Source organism: Pelobates fuscus, chromosome 9 (assembly GCF_036172605.1).
Source record: "Pelobates fuscus isolate aPelFus1 chromosome 9, aPelFus1.pri, whole genome shotgun sequence".
Lineage (NCBI taxonomy): Eukaryota > Metazoa > Chordata > Amphibia > Anura > Pelobatidae > Pelobates > Pelobates fuscus.
In genome coordinates, this window is record NC_086325.1 from 48,300,443 (window position 1) to 48,318,914 (window position 18,472).

An 18,472-nucleotide genomic window follows, 5' to 3' on the forward strand; every position below is an offset into this window, starting at 1 on the left:
TGCAATAATTACCTTGCAGGGTTAACTCCACCTCTAGTGGCTGTCTACTAGACAGCCACTAGAGGTCCATAGTACATAGCACAGGAAACCTGTGCTAGAGCGTCGCTGGACGTCCTCACGCTGTGTGAGGACCTCCAGCGTCGCTCAAATCCCCATAGGAAAGCATTGAAATTCGTTTTCAATGCTTTCCTATGGGGAGACCTAATGCGCATGCGCGGAATTGCCGCTCATGCGCATTAGGTCTCCTCGGCCGGTGGGTGGGATCAGTCTCGCCGGCCGGCCGACGGAGCCAGTAGGAGGAGCGGCGTGGAGGAGGAGACAGCGGCGAGGGGCATCGCCGCTGCCTCAGGTAAGTCACTGAAGGGGTTTTCACCCCTTCAGTAACTGGGGATTGGTGGGTGGGAGGGAGACGGACCCTCCAGTGCCAGGAAAACGGATCGTTTTCCTGGCACTGGAGTTTCCCTTTAAGAAACACTTTGAAAAATTAATTAACACAGCTTAAACTGGAAAGCAATATTTATATCTTACTTCCATGGAAAAACGCTTAGACAAATCAACACATGGAACATGCACATACTTTTCAAAACCTCTGTAGTTTAAGAGAAAAAACAGGTTATTAACGTTATTTACGAGTACAAAATGTAAATATTCTTCCAGTATTGCTGACATTACTTAAATGAGCAGTATAGGGCCAGGAATACAAACATGTATTCCTGACCCTATAGTGTTAAAACCACTATCTAGTCCCCTTGCCCCCCTTTGCCTCCCTAAAAATTGTTAAATCTTACTTGTATTCAAGTCTGAAGCTGCTGCCTCTGCCTGTGAACTTTCTGAACATCATCAGAAGTGGTGACCTGATCCAATACCAATGCTTCCCCATAGGATTGGCTGAGACTGACAAGGAGGCAAATCAGGGGCAGAGCCAACACAATTCAAACACAGCCCTGGCCAGTCATCATCTCCTCATAGAGATGAATTGAATCAATGAATCTCTATGAGGAAAGTTCAGTGTCTGCATGCAGAGAGAGGAGATACTGAATGTTTGGATGCATTTTAGGCAGCCATGACCCAGGAAGGATCTCTAATAGCCATCTGAGGAGTGGCCAGTGGAGTTATCACTAGGCTGTAATTTAAACACTGCATTTTCTCTGAAAGGACAGTGTTTACAGCAAAAAACCTGAAGGTAGTGATTCTACTCACCAAAACAAATTCATTAAGCTGTAGTTGTTCTGGTGACTATAGTGTCCCTTTAACAGTCTGCATTAAAATGAGTTTCATTTTTTAAATAATATTTGGCTGTAAAAAGGATGAGACACTATCATAGCGTAAGTGGCAGAAATAGCCTTGCTACTGGCTCCAAAGCTCCAAAGCTCCCTGGTGGTGCAGTAACACGAGTCTGGCTTCTACGGTGGTCAACATTAATTGGCTGAGAGACAAATACAATTTGCACAGAACTGATAGAGAGTCAATGTTAGTTGCATAGATTTGATATTTAACAGCCCGGAATTCTATTTCTAAGTTGGCTGATGACACTCTAATAACAATGCACGAGGTGGAGTTACACCTCCTGCAGCTAAAGTGTTTATATGCAGCATTTCAAAGCAAAACGCTGCACATACAAACCCCAGGCACTATGACCACTTCCAATCATTAAAGTGGTCATGATGCATCGAGGAACATTCTGTGTCTAAAGTAGGTGAAAAGGGTCTTCAAGACCCTGCCCCCTTACCCTACCCTAAATGGATTCATACCTACCCAGTACATATTCATTAATAATGATAAGAGGTAACCGGGGAGTGTCTAGGGGGAGGGTCAGCAAGAGAGCCTGAGGTGGTGGCTAGAAGCGGGAGAGCAAGAGAGAGTAGGGAGTGGGCAGGGAGGAGGAGGGTTGGGAAGGGAGAGTGGGGGGGGATGGAGGAGGGACCAGGTTGTGCTGCTCTCAGCTGTTGTAAGGTTCTGTGTCTTTTCGTTTTCTTGCCTAGTTGTTCTGTGATTGTTGTTTTTCTTTAATGTAGGGTTGGTCGTTGTCGCTTTAGCTAGTTTTTCCATTAGCAGTTTGGACGTTACGTTTCTGCCTCTTCTTCTCAGGAGTGTTGTAGGTGGTAGAATGTGTCTTTCGTGGAGCGCCTATGTCATTCCTGGGCATCCCATAGGTTCCAGGTCTTGTGGAATAAGTTGTAAGTGTTGTGTATTTGTGCTGTGAGCTCATCCAAGTCTCTTGTCTCTTTTATTTTGCGTATGACGGTCGTTATTTTTGGGGTGCGTTGATCTGCCCATAGCTCCGCGATCGTCCATCTTGCTGCTAGAGTGATCCTAGCAGTGAGCTTGTTTTCGCTCCTCGTGAAGGAGTCCAGAGGTTTGGTAAGTAGCATGGTCCAGGGGTGTGCTGTGAAAGGTTTGTCGATGATCGTTTCGATAAGTTGGTGTACTTCTGTCCACAAGGGTTTCAGTTTGGGGCAGTGCCACCAACAGTGGAGGTAGGAGCCTGTTTCAACGCATAGTTTCCAGCATTGGAGCCTGTTTCACCGCATAGTTTCCAGCATTGGTTGTTGGGCTTTTTTCCCATTTTGTGGAGTCGGTACGGAGTCAGATACCAACAGAATAAGGTTTTGTATGCTTGCTCCTTATGGGTGACACATACGGTTAGTGAGTTTGTCTCTTCCCATATGTCCGCCCAGTCGCCTGGTTCGTCCGGTGGTTCATGGTTGTGTTCCAATGCTGCTACATATGTGAGGTTGACTTGGGAGGCGTGTGTCGTTAGGGTGATTTAGATGTCGGAGATCTGTCCCGGGTGTAGGGGTGTATCAAAGCACTGTTTCTCAAACGTCGTTGGGGATGATATCCCTGCTTGTTTGATCCTAGGTTGTTGTGCCAGGTCTCTCAGTTGTAGGTATTTGAAGTAGACTGAGTTGAATAGGGTTTCTGCCTCTGGAAGGTTGTTGTAGGAGAACACTTCTCCTTGTTGTTACAGGTGAAGTAGCCTGGATATGTCCCTTCTATCAAAATGGAGAAAGTGTCTTGCTGTCAGTCCTGGGGGGAAGAGTTTGTTGTGGTAGATTGTCATGACTGGGAAGAGGAAGGAGGACAGGTTGTATTTGGGGTTCAGCTTATCCCACAGTGCCAATGTGTGGGTGATTGCTGGTGAGGTGGGCGGAGGGAGCGGTCTGTGTGTTCGGGGCACCCACATGTAGGAGGTTGCCCATATTTGTAGGTCTGTCAGGGCGTTTGTGAGTAGTGGTTTGTAGTTGAGGTCATAGAGGTCCTGTAGTTGGGGGGACAGTCTTATGCCCAAATACGTTATAGATGCTGTTGTTATTTGGAAAGGGAATTGGTTGCGGAGTCTGTTGAGTTGGCTTTGCTCCATCGCCAACTGCATGAAGACTGATTTAGTCAAATTGATCTTGTATCCCGATCAGAGTGAGTGTGGTGTGCAGGGATTGGATGGGGCTTGCTAACGTTAATAGGACATCGTCTGCATCCGCCGCTACCGTATACGTTTCTTGTCTGAGCTGGATGCCCTGGATGTCGGGATGGTTGCATATGGCCTGCAGTAGGGGTTCCAGTGAGATTGCAAAGAGTAGTGGGGAGAGGGGAAGCCCTGCCTGGTGCCGTTGGTAATTGTGAATGTTTGGGGAGTAGTAGTCGTCCTGTGGGGCAGTCGTATAGTGAAAGTTAGTATGTTGAGGAACTTGGTTGGAAAGCCAATGTGTCCGAGTACTTTGAACAGGTAGGGCCAGAGAAGGCAGTCAAATGTATTTTCTGCTTCCAGTGGGAGTTCTACCGACGGGAGGCTCCGGTGTTGGGAGTACTAGATTGTGTCGAAGGCTTTTCTAGTGTTATCCACTGCTTGACATCTGGGGATAAAGCCAACCTGGTCCGGGTGGATTAGTTTAGGGAGGTATGGGTTGATGCAGTTGGCTAGTGTCTTGGTGAGTATTTTCAGGTCGGTATTCAGGAGGGAGATCGGCCTGTAATGTCCTGGGTCCAGGTGTTCCTTACCTGGTTTTGGGAGGAGTCATATGTCTGCCGCTAGCATATCCAGTGGCAGAGGGTGACCTTATAGAAGGGTGTTAAAGGCCTTGCAGAGGTGGGGGATGAGCAGTGTCTGAAAGGTTTTATAGTAGAGGGCCGTAAAAAGCCATCCGGGCCAGGGATTTTCATGGGTTTCAGTGTCTTGAGTACCAATGTGATATCTTCTGCTGTGATGGGTGCCAGGCCGGATTAACATAGGGGCTGATGGATTATGGCCCAGGCCTATGGAATAGACCCATTGATTTACAAAACATTTTTTACACACTACTCTTAGGGTTGCCACCTGGCCGGTATGGGATAGGAAGTTACAGCATATATCTTCATCTCTCTACTCACTGACCAACAAAGGAGCAGCTACACAGCACAGAGAGTCCATACAGCAGTTCACAGCCTGTAGAGACAACCTATGGCTCAGGGAAGTGAGGAATGGGGTAAAGGCTGCAGGGGGATGTGGGGACACTGAGACACTAGGGGACACTGCGAGACATAGGAACACAGGGAGACCTCTGGGGATGCTGAGACACTTTGGGACACTTGGAGACATGGGGACACAGACACACATGGGGACACTGAGACATGGGGACACAGACACAAGGGGACACTGAGACACTAGGGTATGCTAGGGAATGCTGGGAGACATGGGGACACAGACACTTGGGGACACAGGCACACATGGGGACACTGAGACATGGGGACACAGACACACATGGGGACATTGAGACATGGGGACACTGAGACACTTGGGAACTCTGGGAGACATGGGGACACAAGTGTCTCAGTGTCCCCATGTCTCCCAGCCAGTGTCCCTGGTGTCTCAGTGTCCCTATTCCTCCCAGTGTCCCCTAGTGACATGGGAACACTTGGGGACACTGGGAGACATGGGGCACGGAGACAATGTGATACATAGAGAAACTGTGATACATAGTGTCGGTGTCTCCCAGCAGGGCCGCCATCAGGGGCTGACAACCATGACGGTTGTCACGGGCCCGGCGGCCCTGGGGGGCCCAGCCACCCGGGCCCCATGTGTAACCGTGGAACTGACGCTGGTTCAGTTGCACCGGGGCCCGCACGCTGTTGGGGCCACTCGATGGGCCCTATATCTTCAGGGGCACGACCGGGCCCCTTTAAAAAAATCACGGCCGCAAAGTACTGCTGGGAGGAAGTGGCCGACACTTCCTCCCAGCTCTCTCCTCTCCGCGCCGCGCGGGAGTGAAGAAAGCCAGGCCGTGTGAGCCACGCCGACTCCCATCAGCCACAGCCTTCCACCTGCAAAAAAGGTAAGCAAAATTTGCTGTATTTGAGTATGTATGTATGTCAGTATGAAAGTATGTATGTGTGTGTATGTATGTGTATATGTCAATTTGTATCTATGCATGTGTGTGTGTCAGTATGTCAGTATGTATGTGTGTCAGTATGTATGTATGTTAGTATGTGTGTATGTATTTATGTCAGTATGTGTGTCAGTATGTATGTGTGTCAGTATGCATGTATGTCGGTATGTATGTATGTCAGTATGTATGTATGTATGTCAGTATGTATGTATATACGTATGTATGTGTGTATGTTTGTGTGTCAGTATGTCAGTGTGTCTGTGTGTCTGTCAGTATGTATGTCAGCATGTATGTGTGTATGTCAGTATGTATCTATGTATCTATGTATGTGTGTCAGTATGTATGTTAGTATGTGTGTATGTATGTGTGTCAGTATGTCAGTATGTGTGTCAGTATGTATGTGTGTCAGTATGTATGTATGTCGGTATGTATGTATGTCAGTATGTATGTACGTATGTATGTGTGTATGTATGTCAGTATGTATGTTTGTGTGTCAGTATGTCAGTGTGTATGTGTGTCTGTGTGTCTGTCAGTATGTATGTCAGCATGTATGTGTGTGTGTATGTATGTATGTCAGTATGTATGTGTGTATGTATGTGTCAGTATGTATGTATGTCAGTATGTGTATGTATGCATGTCTGTCTGTGTGTATGTATCTGTATGTATTAGTTATGTATTAGATTTTTTTTCCAAGAAAGGTGGCAACCCTAACTACTCTTCACATATTCTTACTTAAGTATGGAAACTTAAGAGGGATATATGGAAACAAAACTTGTGTGGACTAGCTGAAATTAAATTAGTTAAGGTAATGCTAACTTTGGTCTCTCTAACACTGTGGCATGTTCCCTTTCTTCTACACTCACTACATCCCCCTTTTCTATGTCTCATACTGTATAACAGGAGCTTCTGCCTGCTAGTAAGAAGCGAATGAGACAAGTGGACATGTGAGTTCTAGGGGACAGTCCTTAGAAAGCATCGAGCGAGCGCATCATTAGACACATTTAATCCAAGCTCAGGATGCTGTTGGCCAGCATGCATGATTGACAGGCAGTCTGACATGCATTCATGCCAAACTAGCTTTCCAATTCTTTGGGCAGACACCCCTCCTGTTTGGGCATGTTAATCCCTTTCGGAGATTCTGGTTACATGATCCGCGTCAGTGGCCCACCCTTTTACACCGCCCATTGACTTCCTGCTTCACTGGACAGTGAGGTTAGGGGGGTATGGATTTACTTGAAAGATGAAACCATGAATTAGAGAAAGATTAGCATTTAAGAGAATCTGAGTTTTCTTATAGCTGCATCCTATGAGTTTCCCTCCAGCAAAATCTCCACCAGATATGTAACGATTGAGAGGTATGACTGTTTTAGTGTTTTTGGTCGATAAGATTCTGCCAGTTGGTCTCTTGCCTTGGTGGGAAGGGAGGGTAGCTTGAGGGGTTTTAGAAAGGCGGATATACGTGTCATGTGTTCCGCTGCTTCATTTGTAGGTGTTGAGGTGTGATTATATAGATTGGTGTAGTATTGTAGGAATTCTTGTGCTGTTTTGTTGGGTTGGAAGGCTGCATAAATTAGCCTGATCCGCAAATGCTAACCGAAAAGGACGTCAAACACCGAACTGAAAGACGCTGATTTATGCAGTGTATTTAAACAGGATGATTGGACTTTACATGAAGGCCAGTTTTAACTGGCAAAACGTGTTTCAGACACATTTTATATTTGTTTTTTTATAGAATATATAGTACATATGTTTACTTTCTTGATCTAATTAGAAGACATTCTATTTTACCTCTCACTTTTGCTGTGAGTTTTATTCTAAGATGGAGTCCTGCTTTTACCATTGGCAACCTGACCATTGTAATTTACACCACGGCAAAGGTTGATCTCCACACCAGATTATTGCGGCTTCTATTCTGGGAAGAAGTGCTACTCCAATCCTTGGTATCCAGGTTATATTCATATCGTCACTTCTGCAAAGGTCAAAAAAGCATCTAAAAGAGTGTTGTGGGCGCTATAAATGAGCCTAAATCCATCTAAGGCAGTCGTTCCAAACCCAGTCCTCAAGTACTACCTACCAGTCCATGATTTAGGGACTGTGTCTAAGGTGTTTTTTTAAAAAAAAAAAAAAACACCTTAGACACAACAAGGTAATCCCTAAACCCTGGACTGGTAGGGGGTACTTGAGGACTGGGTTGGGAACCACTGATCTAAGGCTCCAACTCTGGTGAGTTATGTAAAACGTTTTGCCAGTTGATTATATACTGCCCTATGAGTGCATAGGCCTCCTTTGTTGAGGATCAATCTATAGAGAAAAATTACTATATTTGGGTCTGAGGAACTATTTATGTTTTATGGAGGATCTGTGACTCCAATAGGAAGAGTAAAGGAATTTAAAAGATAAGTATTTTGTATCTTAGGACCTTGAACACAGGTGTGGTTTTGCATGGAAAAAGAAAATGTTTGCGCCTTTTTTGCTATTTTTCAGAAAGATTAATTGTTTTTTTTCTATCTGCCATAAAAATATGTTTGTTTCTATATTATTAAGAAAGAAAGAAAGAAAGAAAGAAAGAAAGAAAGAAAGAAAGAAAGAAAGAAAGAAAGAAAGAAAGAAAGAAAGAAAGAAAGAAAGAAAGAAAGAAAGAAAGAAAGAAAGAAAGAAAGAAAGAAAGAAAGAAAGAAAGAAAGAAAGAAAGAAAGACCCATGTGCCAGTATGAAAATGTATGAATCATAGATGATTCCAACATTGCTAATTGTTGAATCATGGTTCCGTACCAGTTTATTAAGAACAGCTAACTGAAATAGAATGTAAGATTGGATCTATTCTGTTCTAAATCATTCAATTACCATGCTGTGTAAACCACAAAGCTGGAGGAACATCTGTAGAAGATTAGATAAAACCATATTTCCAGTGGTTGTGAACTTGTAATTTTCTTCATAAAATCCAGGCATAAGTGGATATTTAAATATCCAAATGTAGTACATTTGTTACTTTTCCATGTAAAATAATTAAGTTTATTTAATTTCGTTCATATCAGTTTGTCTTCCAATTTTAGTCATTCAATACTGGGTCATTCTAAATTGACAATCATTATCTACATTTTTTCTATGCTGATCTATGCCAAATAAAATTATTAATATGTGGAGAATGGGGACGTTTTTAAATAGGTTTTTCTACGTATTTCCTAACATTTCTGCTAGCACAATTTATAGAATTGTATTTACTTTTTAATGAGCTAACATGTGTGTACCAAGACTGGCTTGATTTGATTTTATTTTTCAGACTTATTTGCCAAATATAGGGGGATAAGTAAACATAATAGTTATTTGTATTCTTAATCTGAATATTATAGGACAGCATTGCCTTATGAGGCATTCTGGAGTAATTGTGACATCTGAGGGATTGACACACTATCCAAGTTCTCAAATACATAATTGCTCAGATATCAACTAATGGTTATTATTAATATTACTTGAGGCAGCATCCCACAATCCTCAATATTCTAGTGGTCCTGGGAGGGGGCGATATTACCTTGCGGCCCCTTTGTCTGCCCTCTCCTGAATAACACTCAGGTGCTCTGTGGCATTTAAATAATGTCCAGCAGGTGCTTAATTTGTGACAATAAATATTCCCCATCACATTACTCCAGTCCCACCAGCACAAAGAAAGATGAATCTGTTGATTAAAGATATTTACTCAAAATCCTTACATTACCAATCCACACTCTGCAACAGAAAATATTATTCTGTTTTTCCAATCTCCTCTAAAGTGGTGGTGTGCCAGTACCCAGTGTAGCTACAGTTTTCTGTTCATGGATGGCACAAGTGGAGCCCAGTCTGCTGCAGCCTGTCCATTTCAAGATTTGATATGTTATGCTCAGGGGCGTAACTAGAAACCACGGGGCCCTGGTGCGAAACCAGCGGCATAACTAGAAACCACCAGGGCCCCGTGGTTTCTAGTTACACCCCTGAGCATAACATATCAAATCTTGAAATGTCTGACAGTTGCATTTGTGGGCATGTGGCTTGTGGCAAGATTACACAGTACTTTCTGCCTGTTGTGTCCTATTGGCCAGTAGTCTTCGGCCAGTTTACTTTTAGTTTATGATGGTTGTCACATAAAAGCTGTAGCCATTGCCCTTACCCAGAAATATGCTGTTCTTAGGAAACATTTTTGGACTATAAGAATGCTGGTGGAAATGATCACCTAAGCAGTCAACAGCATAGTCTAGCAAAAAGAGCAGACCACCGTAAGAAACACTGGTATACAAAAGCTTGACAGCAGCTGCAATATATTTGATGCTGTACCTAAAACGCAGAACTTATGATACACATGGGGTAGCGAAACATTGACATTAGAAAATGGGCAGCATTGAAATTTCGACGAAATACACACATGTTGCCCCTAGGGCATGTACACGATACTAGCGTAATTGTGTTGCTGTTAGGCATGTGCATGGGGAAAATTTTCGGTTCGGTTCGGCTCGGCATTCTGAAATTCGGGATTTTCGCAATTCGGGACTTCGGCAATTCGGCACTTCAACACTTCGGAACTTCGAACTTCGGCACTGCAGCACTTCGGAACTTCGGCAACTTCGGAACTTTGGAACTTGGGCACTTAGGGACTTCTATTGCAGCCGCTTAGTAGATAACTCCCTAATTCCCACGGTATTAGGGAGTTATCTACCAAAAGGCTGAAAGACCCAAATTGGTCTTTTAGACAAATTTACTAATACTAAGTAAAAATGACTTAGTATTAGTAAATTTTGCCCCTACTCGCTATACCGTGAGTAGGGGCATGTCTAGTAAACAGTGAGCAGCCTGTGGCTGCTCACTGTTTAAAAAAAAAAAAATAGGGTCCCCCCAACCGAGCCCCCACCGCTTTTAAACTAAAGGGGACCTATTGCCCCACCCAGGCCCCCACCCCTGAGCGGCGGGTGGGGACCCTAAAGTAAAATGATGGGGGCACCTATTGTCCTCCCCCCTGGCCCCCACCCCTGAGCGGCGGGTGGGGGCCCTAAATACTAATAAGGGGGGGACCTAATGTCCTCCCCCCTGGCCCCCATCTTTGAACGGCGGGTGGGGGCCCTAAATACTAAAAAGGTGGAGGACCTAAGGTCCTCCCCCCTGGCCCCCACCCCTGAGCAATGGGTGGGGGCCCTACAGTAAAATAAGGGGGGGGACCTAATGTCCTCCCCCCTGAGTGTGGGTGGGGGCCCTAAATACTAAAAAATGGGGGGACCTAATGTCCTCCCCCCTGAGCGGTGGGTGGGGGCCCTAAATACTAAAAAGTGGGGGGACCTAATGTCCACCCCCTTGGCCCCCACCCCTGAGCGGTATAGCGAGTAGGGGCATAATTTACTAATACTAATTAATTTTTAGTATTAGTAAATTTAGCTGAAAGACCAATTCAGGTCTTTCAGCCTTTTAGTAGATAGCTCCCTAATACCGTGGGAATTAGGGAGTTATCTACTTATTCATTCCTGTCATTACATTGACTGGCTAAGTAACTTACATTTTATATGAATGTATGTTACTTGATTGTTGTAAGTGTTGCAAATGTTTACAGGTGAATCCTGGCTATGTTTGTATACTTTTTATTTAAAATTGTATACAATGTAACATTCTTCTTCTTTCACTGGGTAAGTATATTAGTACTTAGGCAATACTGTGCTTCGTAACTTCGGAAATTCTGTAATTTCAGAACTTCGGGACCTGGGCACTTCGGCAATTCGGACATTCGGAAGTACCCGAATGTCCGAATTGCCCGAAATTCGTCCGAATTCATATTCGGACCGAAACGAATTGCACATGTCTAGTTGATGTATCATAATGTATACATTTTGCTACGCCGTGGCCAATTAATACTTAGAGGCAACTGTAATCAGAAAATTACATGTGGTTTTTCCCAACATAGAAAAATGTCATGGAATATGATTAAAGAAATAATAATTCTATTTAAATAGTGAATATGCCATGTACCATGAAAACCATTATGAGAAAAATGCTAACAATGATATTTCCCAATGGCGCGGTGGGCAGTTTAGCTTCAGGTCCCATCTGTTACATTCATAAACACTTGAGGAGCTCAACCAAATATTAATCAACTTTTTAAATATGACTTATGATATCACCACTACTCAAGGGGCAGAAGTCAATGCATCACAGCACTTCAAAATAATCACATAGGGTCATTATGAGAGAAGATTGGCATAGTGCAGTTGAATAGCTATGCCAGAAGACCCTCTCAGGAGGACATGTACAGTATTGACAAATTAAAATCTAGCAAAAACAATGGTACCATTTTCTACAGAACTCTAATGATGCCATATCTGTCCTTAATGGTTTAATGGTAAGAGATTGTTAACTGGTAACAGATTGTTAGAATGGTAACAGATTTGTCTGGATGTTAAAAGCTGTTAAGATTTGTAATAATCAACAATATCTGTCAGTTCAAGCCTATTCTTTGTTAAAGTATCAGAGTGTTTTTTAGGGGGAAAAAAATGACGTCAGTGTAGTTATCCCCTGCCCCTGCTCTGGGAACAATGGAAAATTGTAAAGATAATTGCAAATTTTACAGACAAATGGAAAAACACAGATGATTCTAAGTTTCTACAAATTGGCTGTAAATTTGCAATGCCCTTGTGACCCCTGATTCCTGGCTCTAAATATATGTTGACTTTATAGAACAGATTGGAGTATATTTGCTAAACAGCAAATTGCAGCAAACAAAATACTGAATTATTCATTTTAGGCAAAAATAACTGCCTATAGCAGAGTTGTAATTTTCTTTCCTAATCAGCATTATTCACCTACATTTTGCAATTTGTTTTATAATTCACCACAATTCATGTTCACTGAATAAAACCCTGTTAAATGTATAAACATTATGCTCTTGGTATATAGCTTTCTCATACTCATTGCCCAATATCATTATCTCCCACGTTCATGACTTACCATGTTCACCGAGGGGAAAGCAATCTATTTAGTGCCATGTATCACAAAATACAGAGAATAACTCCCAGCATTTAAAGAGCCATTTCAATTCTAGGCTGCCAGTCTAAATAATAACAAGAACGTATTTAACCAGAAAAGTATTAATACAGATTCCAAGTTTTTCCTGGGGATGTTACATTTGCCCAACTTGCAAGGGTTGTTACCATTACCCAATTTAATGGTACTCATTTAATGTACCTCAGAAGGATGAAGAGCTGAGTCAATCCTGCTGGGATGTGAACCCGTGACCCCCAAGGGTTGAACAGATTCTACTGATAACGGATTAGCCCACTGAGCTATCTCACTGGATCTCAAATCATTAAGGAGTTACAGTTTTACAGCTTGGGCAATAACGTTTTCAAGGAAGGGCAAACACATAACGAATACAGGCACGGTCATGCTAGACCCAATTTAAATCAAAAGAAAGGCGATTTCGGAGGGGTGCTTGCCTCATCTTGTCTCATGCTATGGACACCCATATTAGTTTGTGGTCTGCCATTTGGAAAACACCTATATTACAGCAAACAGATAATGGAAAACTGATCCTTTAATTTCAAAAAAAAAAAAGTATCAGTAATTAGCTGTATTTGAGTAAATTAAATGATATCTGCTTACATGCACGTACGGCTATTTGGCAGCTATGCAAAGGAACGTTATGTGAGTTCGTTGAACGTTATGTGAGCTTGCTGTAATAACATTATGCTCTTTGGCAATGTTATAAAAGAACAAACTAAGCGTTTAGGAAAAAGCATTATATTGGAGGAAAGTTTGTGTCCTGTTTGCCTCGTAATCTGTGTTTATTGTAGCATATAACTAAATCAACATTTAAATCTAGTGGCATTTCTAATTTTTAAAATTATTTATTTTTATTTTGTTTAATATTTTTTCCTGTTCTATTGATTCCATATTTTTTTTGTGTATTAATTAATTGATCCAATATCAGTTAGGTTTCTCTGATATATTGGGCCTTTCAGAGCAAATGTATTGTATTCAAAAAAATGTAAATGTTAATAAAAAATATTTTTCACTTTAGTTTTTCTGCAAAAGTAAATATCCCAGTTCACTGCAAGAAGGATTCTATGTTTTAAGCCTTTTTAGTGGTAAATAGGGGGACCGCAGAAGGTACAATGCATATTATAAATCAACTATCAACTTTCAGGCGAAGGAGAGAAGTATAATTCATGTGGGTAGGATTAGATAAAAAGTTGAAAGCTTATTCAGAAAGAAGTAGAGGCTACTGTGCCTTCAAGACTCTTACCCATAAATTCTACTCTCACACTAAGCAAAAATAGATACCCAGACCGCCCATAATTGATTAAATAAATAAGAGAAAATCAGTCCGTGCTAGGTAGCTATAATGTCAGTTGACGCGGCTAGATAAACGATCATGACATGCTGACATCTCTGGTATGAAGATTTTGCTACCCGAGCCCCTGACGTGCGCGTTTCGCCAGTTAGCTCATCTGATGATGTGCTGATCACACCTATTTGCCCAATAAAAAAAGTTTACAAAAAAGTTTACAAATTTACATGCATGCACACAAACCAGAACACATTCATTTTGTTTGATTTTTTTTCATTTTATTTGTTTCATTTATATCAAAAGAGGACACTGCAAAATTCCAGATATATTACATACAATATTAAATAGTTCTAATGCTAAGATTTCCAGACACATAAAATAATTTCATTCTGTACATTATATTTTGTAAATAGTTTTTCTTTCAAACAACAATTGTACAATAGCATAGTATGCATAAAAAAATAAAATAAAAACGTGGCACAAATCCTTCGACATTCACTATTCTCTGCCACGGCACAGCTTACTAGTAGTCTTTTAAATCGGAAATAAAAGGTTTCTAAGAAATCAATGTAACATATTGGAAGCATCCATTTCATAGACAAAATCCTTTGCCTTTTTCTGTAACTTGCTCGACCAATGTCTGAAATTATAGCAAAGATTTTGTGTTAGAGATTGCATTTAGTTTAAAATGTTCTGATGTATTTTATTATATTACAAGTGATATATGTAAGTAAATCCGATGTTTATCCATACATTTAAATGGGAGGACTTCTATAGTTACCAGAGTTAAGGTTTATTACTTCAACCATGTGTTCCTGAGCAAGCTGCTGTCCTGTGTTACCCTCAGTGTTCCAAGCAAGCTGCTGTCCTGTGTTACCATCAGTGTTCCAAGCAAGCTGCTGTCCTGTGTTACCCTCAGTGTTCCAAGCAAGCTGCTGTCCTGTGTTACCCTCAGTGTTCCAAGCAAGCTGCTGTCCTGTGTTACCCTCAGTGTTCCAAGCAAGCTGCTGTCCCGTGTTACCCTCAGTGTTCCAAGCAAGCTGCTGTCCTGTGTTACCCTCAGTGTTCCAAGCAAGCTGCTGTCCCGTGTTACCCTCAGTGTTCCAAGCAAGCCGCTGTCCCGTGTTACCCTCAGTGTTCCAAGCAAGCTGCTGTCCTGTGTTACCCTCAGTGTTCCAAGCAAGCTGCTGTCCTGTGTTACCCTCAGTGTTCCAAGCAAGCCGCTGTCCCGTGTTACCCTCAGTGTTCCAAGCAAGCTGCTGTCCTGTGTTACCCTCAGTGTTCCAAGCAAGCTGCTGTCCTGTGTTACCCTCAGTGTTCCAAGCAAGCTGCTGTTCTGCGTTACCCTCAGAGTTCCAAGCAAGCCGCTGTCCCGTGTTACCCTCAGTGTTCCAAGCAAGCCGCTGTCCTGTGTTACCCTCAGTGTTCCAAGCAAGCTGCTGTCCTGTGTTACCCTCAGTGTTCCAAGCAAGCTGCTGTCCTGCGTTACCCTCAGTGTTCCAAGCAAGCTGCTGTCCTGCGTTATCCTCATTCAAGGTGAATTCAAAGTGAATTTCATATTTAAAGTCAAAATAGCTGAAACTGAAAAGCTATACTTTCAGTTTGGATACTCTGGACTTAAATTAGAATTTCACTTTTAATTCTCGCCTCAGTAAATAACCCTGCTGGTGTTTAAGTTGACTGCGTTGTGGCGTAAAGCCCATTTTTAGTCCATGTGTCTCCCTGATAAAACGTGATATAATAGCACAGAGCTCTTACGAACACAGAAAAATTACGCCAAAAGCATGCATTGCCTTAGAAATTTTTTTGGGGGGATATCATAAATAAATTTTATGTGCTAAACATCTACTCTAATATAATTGTCAAGGTGATCTTTCTAGGCATTTAATTATTCTTATTATATATTATGCAATTAATCATCAAGTTATCACATTTGGGCTCGAAAAACATTAGTACTTCTGTTTAAAATTTCTTATCTCCAGCAGCTTAAAATATTAGCATGGAGTTTCATAAATTGCTAGCTTTGATATAAAAAAAAAAAAATTCATGCAATGATTATAGAAAAAAAAAAATACCTTTTAGTTCTGATTGCCACATATGCTGCAATGGCACATAGAAAAATCAATATTATAATGCTTCCTGCAACATAGTACATCTGCGAGTTTGGATATTTTGAAGGCGGTTCTAAAAAAAACAAAAAAACAAAACATAATTAAAAGATATTTAAATAATGTAAATTTTTTCCAATGGTATTATTAGCGATTCACAATTACATTTAGATACATAACTGCAAATAGCGGAATCGAAAATATGCCACAACTTTTTTTTATGCTCATTTATTTTCTTCTACATTAGCAATTACCTTGAATAATTTCTGGTGTAGTGAATATCTGCATTTTAAGTCGTGACAAAAAATTGTACATTGTATCAGCATGGAATTCTATTTGCTACTGTAGGGAAGAGCCAATGGTCATTGACACCTGGGTGCTGGAGTTTTCGGTGTCTTATGGAGATGTAGATACATTTCCATTCCCTTTCAATACCTTGTTCCCCTCCCTTTATTTGCCCATACATTCCAACACTTCAAATAGACAAAGAGGGACACTTTAAAGGAACACTAGTCACCTTTAGCTAAATAAAGCAGTTTTAGTGTATAGATCATTCCCCTGCAGTTTCACTGCACAATTCACTGCCATTTAGGAGTTAAATCACTTTGTTTCTGTTTATGCAGCCCTAGCCACACCTCCCCTGGGCATGATTGTCAGAGCCTGCATGAAAAAAAACTGGTTTCACTTTCAAACAGATGTAATTTACCTTAAATAATTGTATCTCAATCTCTAAATTGAACTTTAATCACACACAGGAGGCTCTTGCAGGGTTTAGCAAGCTATTAACATAGCAAGGGATAAGAAAATCTTAATTTAACAGAACTTGCAATAAAGAAAGCCTAAATAGGGCTCTCTTTACAGGAAGTGTTTATGGAAGGCAGTGCAAGTCACATGCAGGGAGGTGTGACTAGGGTTCATAAACAAAGGGATTTAACTCCTAAATGGCAGAGGATTGAGCAGTGAGGCTGCACGGGCATGTTCTATACACCAAAACTGCTTCATTAAGCTAAAGTTGTTAAGGTGACTATAGTGTCCCTTTAATTTTAGGGGTGTGGTGTGGTTAGGGACTAGGCGGTTCTGAGAAATTCTCAGTGACTTATTAATAATTTATTGTCACGACTAGTAATGTGGTCCAGCACGCAGAAACTATGTAAACATATACATAAGTAAGAAAAGGAAAATAATAGGAAAGAGCGTAAACCGGTCCTTAGAATGGCCGGACTAATACGCTAGAGACAGAGAATGGTCAAAGGGAAAGCCGAGGTCAAGGAAGCCAGAAAATACTCAATACCGATTAAACAAGCCAAGTCAGGGAAACCAGAGATCAGAATAACCAGGGAAACGCCAAGGATCAGGATACCAGGAAATCAGAAACACGAGAATAGCACTTTCAGGAAACCAGGAAACTGAAACCACGACATGGCAAAGTAATGGGGAAAGCTAGGGGTTTAAATACCCCTCTCTAGGCTATGATTGGTCAGAGGGCGACCTCTGACCCCAAAACGTGCGTGTGCGTTGACGTCGTGACGTCACGCACACGTTGGTATAATTCTCGGGGGCGGGGCTAGCAATAGACGCGACCACGCGGTCGGCGCCATCTTGGATCTGGGCGCGATGCCCGGAAGAACTATGTGCGCGGTTCCCGGCTCGCCGACGAGCAGGTAAGCTTGTGTAGTCGGAGCGGTCGTGCCGGTCGGGCACGACCGTGAGGCTCGGCGGGCCGGTGACCGCAACAGTACCCCCCACTCGAAGACCGCGCACCGGGCGGGAAGGACCCGGCTTAAGAGGAAAGCGGTTGTGAAACGACCGGATAAGACGGGGCGCATGGACCCGGTCAGCAGGAACCCAACAACGTTCCTCGGGACCATAACCCTTCCAGTCAACGAGATAGGACAAGACACCTCTGGATAATTTGGAGTCCATGATAGAATGGACTTCGTATTCTTCTTGATCACCCACTACCAAGGGCGGAGGAGGAGTGGATACCCTGGTGTAGCGATTGCAAGTAAGGGGCTTGAGCAGAGACACATGGAAAGTATTCGCTATTCTCATATGAGCCGGTAGTGCCAAAGAATAGGTCACTGGATTAATACGTTGGGTAACTCGAAAGGGACCAATGTACCGAGGGGCAAATTTCATGGATGGGACCTTAAGCTTGATATGTCTCGTGGAGAGCCACACCCTGTCACCTGGAAGATAGACAGGATTAGCGCCCCGTTTCTTGTCAGCTTGGACCTTTGCTCGGAATGAGGCTTTTTGCAGAGCTGAATGGACGGAATCCCAGGTATCATGAATCGATTCTAAACGGGTGTCCAAAGCGGGGATTTCTGTGTCTGAGAATGCAGAAGGTAAAACAGCGGGGTGATAACCCTGATTAACAAAGAATGGACTGTGATTAGAAGATTCATGAGTGGCGTTGTTTCTGGCGAACTCAGCCATGGGTAAGAGCTCATACCAGTTAGATTGATTGGCATTTATAAAGCAACGTAAATAGGCTTCTAAAGACTGATTCGCCCTCTCTGCTGCTCCATTTGTTTGAGGGTGATATGCTGATGAAAAGGAGAGTTCGACGCCCAATTGTTTGCAAAAGGAACGCCAAAACCTAGAAACAAACTGGGTACCTCTGTCAGATACTATGTTTTTGGGTACACCGTGCAACCGAAAGATCTCTCTCAAGAATATTTGAACAAGATCTTGAGCAGATG

At 42.4% G+C, this 18,472-nt stretch overlaps 1 protein-coding gene across 1 annotated transcript in view; it reads right to left on the reverse strand.

Moving 5' to 3' along the window:
* Window positions 1-13,978: 13,978 nt before the first annotated feature.
* The window catches only part of IL13RA2 (interleukin 13 receptor subunit alpha 2), a 61,565-nt gene continuing 57,071 nt past the window's right edge, over window positions 13,979-18,472 (reverse strand). The window contains exons 9-10 of the mRNA XM_063433357.1: window positions 15,735-15,843; window positions 13,979-14,299 (exon numbers count right to left, since the gene is read on the reverse strand). Coding sequence (XP_063289427.1) covers window positions 14,224-14,299; window positions 15,735-15,843 — 185 coding nt within the window. The 3' untranslated portion in view covers window positions 13,979-14,223. The remainder of the gene's footprint in view (window positions 14,300-15,734; window positions 15,844-18,472) is intronic.